Below are 9,279 nucleotides of genomic sequence, written 5' to 3' on the forward strand. Positions count from 1 at the left end.
ATTATTTGTATTTCATCAAAATGTGGCATTATTGGTAAGGTGAATGCATTTGCAAGGCACCTATAATTATTACTAGTTATGGAAGAGTTGAATTAGTAGTTATTTCAATCATAAAAAGAATGATTGAAAAATTATTTTGTAATTTTCATAAAACTTTTTTCTAGTGACAAATGTTTTAGAAATATATAAAGTATGCATTTGTGAGTACATTTTGTTTTTCAATAATATATATGTAAGACATATATTTTTTCTTTCTAATAGCGTGATGTGTTTAACCTACTTCTCATACATGCTACCCTTAAGTCTTCTAACAGCCATCATCATAGTCTAGCTCAGTAAGTGATTAATTCTTGTTTTATGTAAATATATTGATGTTGATTTATCTTTTGTATCAAAGTTGAAAATGTATGTGGTAGAGTACAGTTTTAGTTTTTATAAAGCTATCATTGGACATAACTTTGATCCAAAGAAACTCTGATTCAATTAATTTTATTATATAAAACATTGTTAATTAGTTTATGAGCACAGAAACAATTTAAACATTGATATAAATGAAGCATCATTTACTGAGATCCATGCCGATTTTTTATGCTACTTCATCTTAATGCACTGGATCAGGAATTTCTGTTAAAATTTAAATCGAAATACTGTACTGTGATTTTATATTACATATTGCTTTGCTATACACTCTAACACTCTTCATAAAAAAAATCAGTTTGCAGAAAGAATATGCACATCAGTTTGACTTTGATAAAATTATAATATGAATGATTTTAGGCTTAAGCTTTAGCTAGTAGTAATTTTATTATATTATTACAAGAAGGTAATTACCTAAAGCAAGCATGAAATTTGTAAAAAAGAATGTATTAATTTGTTTTATATCTAATGTATAAAACTCTTATGGCAGTTTTAACAAGGAGCTATTAGCATACAGTTAACCTTGTTAGATATATCCTTTTCTAATCAAAACAAAGTAATATTTGTCTTGGACTAATTTTATCGTTCTGATTTCAATGTACTATAATGTGGATGTTTGTTTTGTGGTGTTAAGAACCATTAAATATATGTAACAATAAAATATTACAAGCATTGATTACTTTTATTTTAGGAGCCTTTTGTATGAACGAAAAGCTTTAAAAGAAGGTTCACCTATGACAGATCGTCTTATGGCAAGAGTTTTGGCTTTGCATCTGTCATGAGAATTCTAATATCTTGGTTAGTTCAATCAGCAAGCAACTTTTATGAAATAAATAATCGTGAAATAAGAATATATACTAGACATAGCCATTCAAATATGTTTATACATAAACTGAATGTAACATTTAGATAGATATACACTTAAATTTGTAATGCATTTATGTTTAAACAGATATTGTAATCAACTTAAATAAAGATTTTTATATATTTTGATATAATTATCCTGTTTGATAAATTATCCTATTTATCATTTACACTCTTAATAAATATTTTTCCATGGCCTGTATGTAATTTTTATATAACAACATTTAAACACTGTTTAAGATACCACATCTTCTGCAATGCTTCAGTTTTTTTTTAATCATGTTATGTTTTAAGAACAAATCATATCTACAGTTACAGGCTCCTAACATATTCGGTGTGATTATTAGTTCATAGCAAAGAAGAATTTTATCTATTAGTAAATTCCGATATAATCTTGATCTTTCAAATAGAAAATTGTTTTGTTTGCTTTGTCGTATATTCAAGTCAAACTATGATAGGTTCTCTAAATAACTGGAGATTCAACAAGATATTTATTACAGAATAGCTCTAAATTCCTCTAAATAAGAAGTTTTTTGAAAACAAGATAATAAGAGTGCACACAATGTAAGGTACAAATGACCAATCTATGTTATAACTCAAAGAATATGAACTTGCATTCCTGAAAAAATGGATGGTCACTTTTACTGGGTCAGCTACCTGACTAACTTCCTTGAGATTGTATATCATAAATGTAAATCCAACATTCCTTACTTAAGCATATAAGTATAGGAGTGGACCAAAGTGCACGTGCCACATACTTGTACAGAGTACCATTCAACATGCTATTATGCTGTTAACTGAAACTTCTTGGTTAAGAGCTTGAATATCACGAGTGGTCTCATGCAGAACGTCACGATTGAGGTTGTCATCCTGATTGTGTTGAACTTCAGGAAGGCCAAATGATGGAAGCTCTTTTCCTCCGAGAGAGAACACTTTGCCTCAATGGCAATAAGTGCCAAGTTAAAAATGGTATCATTGTAGCTAACTTCTATATTGGGATTTAGTAGTTGAGCCTTCTGACAGATCTTCTCTGTGATTTTCCCACAGGGCAACTGGATTTGAAACACCACAAACTTGCAGCAAAACAGCAAACAAATTTTGAGGTTGGCTGGTGATTGTGAAACTGTTTCTTCTGTCAGAGTGGACTTCCACTGTGCATCGTCTTCAAGAATGCCTCGCTTCAAACACGCTTCTCTATAGGTGGCACCGAGCTGACCTTGGACAATACACAAATCTTCAAAGGATGTCAGACCTTTCACGTCATGAAGCAGCATACGAAGGTAAAAACACTCTTGCTGGCTGGGATGAACAATATTGACTATTGCCAAGGCTTCACCTTTAAAACCCCAGGATGACAATCTACAGGAGTACCTCTTTTTCTCCTAATCCATTTGTTGTTATTCCAAGTGTAAAAAGACGAGACCCCAGAATAAAGTAATGAGTGTGCAAAGGGATCTTATAGACACAGGTTGAAGAATCCAGTCAGTGTTTGGAGCCATTGCTTGTTGCAAAGCATTTTCTTCAATGAAGTAGACTCTCTGTCCATTTTCTAGGTGGGATGTCGCTCGTGAATTGGAAATCCCAAAATGTGCCAAAATGCTTCATTGCTACTAATGCACCTTCCCAGTTGGAACTGAGTTACTTCATCATTTGTGTTCTGGTCTTGATGTGAATACATAGGAGCGTCAGATCCCCTGTTGACATACTTGCACACATATTTGATTGACTGGGTTACGAAACTCAACATTGATGTGTGCATCACAGGTCTTTGACAACAGGGAACAATAAGGCACTATCCATAAATTGTCATTGTCAACATCCTGACCATATCTCATTTTTATTGTGGCTGTAAATTCTCCATCTTCAGGCTTTCTCCTTCTGTAGAGAGGATATCCATCTTCACCAGTTTGGGTCTTTTTTATCAGTTGCCCGGGATACTTTTTGTCGAAAAACTCTGGCCAACAAATCTTGTCAGTCCTTCGCAGACTGTCCTGGGAAAAGCTCATCATTCACCTCTTTCCAAGAAGGATTGCAGGTGAAAGTGATGAAGAGATCTGGCATTCCATAACTTCTGACATAGGTCATGACATTTTGAGTTTAGTCATGCATGTACCTTGAGCTTCCTGTGAAAGTGAATGGGAGAATGCACAGCTGACTAATGCCTCTGCCTCTATCTTCATCTTTGTTGATGCTATCTCTAAGATGATTGTAGGAGTCAACACACAATTCTTGTTGGTATGTTTTCTGTACATCAACCTTTCCATCTCCACCTTTGCATACATATCAACAGCATACTGTTGGAACGGATATTGACAACGTTACAAATGGCTGAAGTAATTATTTCGAATCATGAAGTTGTAGGCATAGAAATCGATACATGACACAGTTTTTGTTCCTTGAGCTTGTGGAATTACAAAGTGGTGTCCATCTTCTCCATGCACACATATAAGCGGATACTGAAGGGCATCATAAAATCTATGTGTCTCATTTATCCTCTTTATGGTGTTATCTCGAAGTTTTAAGACAATGTCTCTTTTTCCATGTTCCAGGCCATTCATGACCAAGGCAACCTCATTGCAAGTTGGCTCATTGAATCAACCACAATGTTCTCCATATGGTAGTTTATCAGCATTTATCACTATCCGGTAGTCCAAAGTAGGAGCACTTTCAAGTGCATATTTAAAGCTTTGTACATAATAGTACAAAATAGAGTTATAGAAACTGTGGATGTTCTTCTGCATGCAGTTGGAGTGATAGATGGTAGATTTGTCCGTGTACTTTAAATGTTGGCATAAATACCCTTTCGGGGACGATGTTGGCTCCAAAAGATGTCATTTGAAATGCTGAGTTGTATGCTCTGATCATCTTTAGGAAATGTTTTGTATCTGGTGTGTCACCTAGGAGCAGCATTTTCAATGGTTGTGGTGGCTTGGCTAGTAGAGTTGAGCTAACTTTACCATTGGAACAACACCTTGATGGTGTTTCACGTTTCCACTTCTCTGCTACACAATGTTGGCATGGTTATGAAATGGAACCAATTTTGACTGCATTTATAGAAAAATAGTCAATGTCAGCTGAGTAAATGAATAAAGCATTTAGCATATTGGCCACAGTAAATAGTGATGCCCTTTGCCTCAGCAGACTCTAGTTGTCTGGTTTTTGAATGCCTAGTGACATCAGCAGTGAAGTGAGCCTGATGCTGTTCTTCTGTTTCCTTCAGTCTGCTCCTTTTTTGTTTGGAGGCCTGAGCACTCAGGTAAGCCTGATGCTGCCTTTCTGTTTCCTGTAACCTGCCCCTTGCATGCCTTGTGGCATCAGCACTGAGGCGGGCCTGATGCTGCACTTCTGTTTCCTGCAGCCTGCTCCTTGCTTGTCTTGAGGCCAGAGAACTGAAATGGTGTGGCGCTGCTCTTTTGTTTCCCGCTGCCTGCTATGTGCCTGTCTGGAGGCCTGAGAACTGAGGCAGGCCTGACGCTGCTCTTCTGTTTCCTACTGCCTGCTATGTGCCTGTCTGGAGGCTTGTGCACTGATGCGAGATTGATGTTCCTTCAGCTGTCTCTTGACCCTTGTTTCTCGAACTCTGCAAGCTTTTGTAGAGCTTCTGCCAATATTGTTTTCGTTTCTTTGGTCCCATCTTGAGGTGGAGTTTCGTATAATACTGGTTTACAGCAGTAACACTTATTGAACAATCATTGCTGGAAGTTTAATATCGAATCTGAAACGGAAAATTGAATACAGGTCTTATATAGCCTGCATTGTGACATTCAAGTAGTATGGAGAGATTTCTAGAATCTTCAAGAAGTCTTGAAATCAGTAGCTTGAATTGCTACATTCAAGTAGTATGGTGAGATCTCTAGAATCTTCTAGAAGTTTTGAAATCAGTTGTGACAGTAATTCAAATCAGTGGAAGGGAAATTTTGTTTGGAGATGACTCTGAACATTCTAGAAACTTCTAACATTCTGAAATTGAGCAAGGTGATGAATAGCTGTTATGCAAACTGAACATGTTTGGGCAGTTGTAGTATGTTTGAAATTGATTTTCATAGTGATTTCACTAATTTTTGACGATGAAGACTGTCATTTTCACCAGTTTTGCCTTATTTTGTATCCTTGCGAAATCAGATGGCCTCGAAAGTGAAATCCAATGTGTTCATAACATTCTGGATGAAAAGTTAGTCCTAATGAACCTATTTTGACATTTGTAGAGTGGTCCATATCGATTTGTATTGGGAATAAACAAATAAAAAGACAAACAAACAAACAGACATACATTCACAGATTTATAATAGATTATATTTTATTGTGTACAACAAACTATACTGTTTTTAGCATAAGCACTTTATTAAACATGCTGTTTTATTGTATGCTACAGAATTGTACTGTTTACTAAAAGCTTCCAGATATTTTGAAGATACAGTAAGTTAATTCCAAGTTCTATCATTTATAGCTTCATGATATAACAAAGTCGGTCATGTCTAGTCCAATGAGAAGTTCAACTTTTTTGCCTTACAAGAAGTCCCTTACTTCGTAGATTGCTACTGATAACGTTCTGTGACAAATTTTGAAGAACACGATAGCCAGCGTGGTCCATAACGTGACCTTAAGTACCAAAGGTAGAGAGTGATAACGCCAGGTTAGTGATATATAAGTGCTTAAGAGTTTAGCAAGGTGTGTAGGTTGAAGGGTTTCATAACCTGATGGTTAAAACTATTAATCAGCGGTAAAATTACATTCAAGAAACCGTTGATTAAGCCACACTTCCGTGGCATTCACCTGTGTATTATATGAAACACAACCTGTATAACGTGTATCCCCAATTGCCTTTGAATGGGTCCATCCACAGGCCTCCACGTAATCAATACTCAGTTAATTGTGCTACAGCTACAGACAAAGGGCTGCACATATTCAGAAATGTGGTCCCTACACGTGTACACTGACTCAGATTTGGTATAACTACTCTTTTCTCTTGACCATTGTAAACAACCACCAATCCATTGTCTTTACTTGGGGACTTTCCCTCAGTTACAAGTCGCTTCAGGATTGCCACTTTTCGTGCTCCCTTCTACTGTTGCAGCATGCACGTCATGACTGGTCCTTTTACTGAAACAAAATTAAGAAATACTTAGGAAATTGTGTAATTCTCAAATCTTTTGAATCTGAATGATGGAAAATGTTTCATCACCAAATAAAACACTGGGTACACCAAATTTATTTTTGTTATGATATTTAAGTTACTGTCAATGAATTTAATGTACTACTGATAATTTCATCTTGCCATAAATATATTACAATTCTAAAAAACTAAAATATCCTCCACTATTTTTACTGAAAATCCTCAGTTAAAGGTTTTTTTCTCATGTATAATGTTGTATCACTTACAAAAACACAGGTGAAAATGTGTTTTCTCTCAAAAGCAGTGTACAACTCCATATCTCTAAAAGCAAGGACTATGAAGGTCTTTCACTTGGAGATAATCATTTCGTATCTCAGAAAGCAAGAGCCAAAAATTCCTTTAGATTGTGTTTTCATTTTACATTGTGCAACCTGTAAATGCATCAGTCATCATATAAACTGTATCAAGCTGTCCAAAGTGTGTTAACTAAGCAGTAGTGTTGTGAAATCTAATTCATACATTCTATCACACATTATTATCCAATAGTTTAGAAAGCAAGTAATGCTACTGCCTTTGAATTTTAGTTGATTGAACGAATGACTGTCTTAACTATTGATAGTTTGTTTATTTGTTTGAAGTTAAGCACATAAATACACAATGAGCTATCTGTGCTCTGCCCACCACAGGTATCGAAACCTGGTTTCTAGCATTGTAAGTCCACGGACATAACGCAGTGCCACTGGGGGGGGGGGGCACTATTGATAGTCAAGTGGAATTCATACAGTGTAGCATATCAGATAGCTGGTAAAGCCAGGATTACCACTTTATCTTATTCAGCAATATTGTGACTACCTGTCATTTTAGCTTGATGTAATCAAGCAGTAGTTCTAAAATATAGCTCATACATTATACCTTCATTACTACTCAATGGCTCTAAAAGCAAAGGCTATGAAGGCCTTTCATTTTGCACTCTCTCTGACTGACAATTTTAGCTAAACTGTGGGTTAAACATATCAGGTGGTAGGTCTACATTGGTAGTTCTGAGGATCATCAGAGCGGAAAGTTGCCTCTATATCCAACGTTTACCAATCTAACTCATTAGGAAAAGCCAAATAATTGCCCTCAGCCCCTACCTCCTCGTCCATATTTTCTTAGTGGGATAAGACAGAAATTCATTTGTCATATACAGATGTATTTGATTGACATGTTTGAAATGTCCTTTCTGAAATGTTAAGAGATGGACTATTTGGATTACAAGATGAGGTCTAATCCAGCAAGGTGCTTTTGTGTTGCTACTACATACCAAGTATTGATGTAACTATTCCTTCACTGTTTTGTCATACCACTATTCCTGAGATATCATGGCCTTTCCTGTGCATTAACAACTGCAGACATCAACCACACCATGTATTCTTGCTGAAACTGTGGGAAGTCCAGTTTAGGTGATGGGCCATACATGGCATCATCTTGGCTAAAAACCTCTTGACCAAACGTAAGTAGATTCAGTGAGCAACCTATCTGTTCTATTGCATGGTATGTCATCATGGTGTAGGGTAAGTATTCATCTCAGTCTGTTCAGTTCAGGCTAACAAAATTATTGGACATGTGCTTCATAGTTTTTCACTCTTTCCCTAGGTCATCAGACTGGGGGAATAAGGTGAATTTCGTGTTTTCACCCCTCCTAACCCTTTACACACAACTCTGAGAGCAGTCGACTGTAAAAGTTAGGTCCCTGAACCGAGGTGCTCAGAACTGGGCTACCCAGCGTTACATCAGTCACGAACTGAGCAGATGTATTGATCAATGAATAAGCCTCGGCCTATTTGGTGAAATAGTCAATGACAACAACTATTAAAAAAGTAAGATTTATCTGTCTTGAGACGTGGACCAACGAAAACCAGAGCTGCTCTGTGTAAAGGAGAACCAACAATTCAGTATTTACCTTATTTTATATCGACTTTTCTTTTGGGTGTCACACGGGGCATAATATTCACATGATATGCTAAATGTTTCAACTTGAATGGAACCAAGAGGTACTGTAGAACATTAGAACAAGTTTGTTTAACATTCTGATGTCCTCTAGATTTCATGTAGTGCCTCCAGTGACTCAGAAGTATGTCTGCTGTGAGGAGTCTCGCACTTGCTGAGGTCTGACATGTTATTACCCGAACGTTTGGTCGGGCTCGCCATTCACAATAATGCTTTACTTATTTTAACATCAGGGAAAGGTGCCAATAAAAATATCGGTTTCTTAATTTAATCAAAATCGATAAAACTTTACCTCTCCAAATCTTTAATTTTATCCATAATGTATTTTTTGTTTTAATAAACTGAATCAATCTCACAGGCACACTAATCACCAGGCCACGCCCAGCCACAATACGTTTTAAATGGTAACAGTGTATCTCTTCTGAATATTTGTTTACATTTTCACCTTGTGCACACAATCGAAATGTCCTTCCCTAATTTGGAAAACGAACTGTAAAGATAGGCTACTCTTAATCGAAAACTATAACTGATTGTCTTATAATGCACACACAGCTTAAAATGGGAACAGTTCTAGGTAGTACCCGTCTCGAACCCAAGATCTTCATTCGGTTCTCACTACATAACTACAATTAATGATTTGTTCAATTTTTTTCTTAGTCTTATTCTAACCTGTTATGTTATCTTTTCACAGATTTTCTGCTATGGTTTTTCCTAATTATTTTGTTATATATTTCATTTAATGTCTTTTTCTTAGTAAAATATATAATGGACTTGTTGAGTTACATTTTAAAATTTATTAAGCGTACATAAGCGAAAATCATATAGTTTATAAGATTGAAATATAGATTACTTGTTTGTTTGTTTGTTTGTTTTGAATTTTCGCGTCAAGCTACACG

General features: G+C 35.9%; 1 protein-coding gene across 3 annotated transcripts in view; it reads left to right on the forward strand.

Moving 5' to 3' along the window:
• Positions 1-1,406, forward strand: part of LOC106459233 (tetratricopeptide repeat protein 38-like) — a 57,219-nt gene extending 55,813 nt beyond the window's left edge. Inside the window, exons 9-10 of one of the 3 annotated variants that reach the window (XM_022385680.1) lie at positions 262-335; positions 1,109-1,406. In XM_022385680.1, the coding sequence (XP_022241388.1) occupies positions 262-331 (70 nt within the window). In that variant the 3' untranslated portion in view covers positions 332-335; positions 1,109-1,406. The remainder of the gene's footprint in view (positions 1-261; positions 336-1,108) is intronic. The other 2 variants (XM_022385679.1, XM_013918836.2) reach the window with 2 other exon arrangements.
• Positions 1,407-9,279: the final 7,873 nt, after the last annotated feature.

Source organism: Limulus polyphemus, unplaced genomic scaffold, assembly GCF_000517525.1.
Source record: "Limulus polyphemus unplaced genomic scaffold, Limulus_polyphemus-2.1.2 Scaffold579, whole genome shotgun sequence".
NCBI lineage: Eukaryota > Metazoa > Arthropoda > Merostomata > Xiphosura > Limulidae > Limulus > Limulus polyphemus.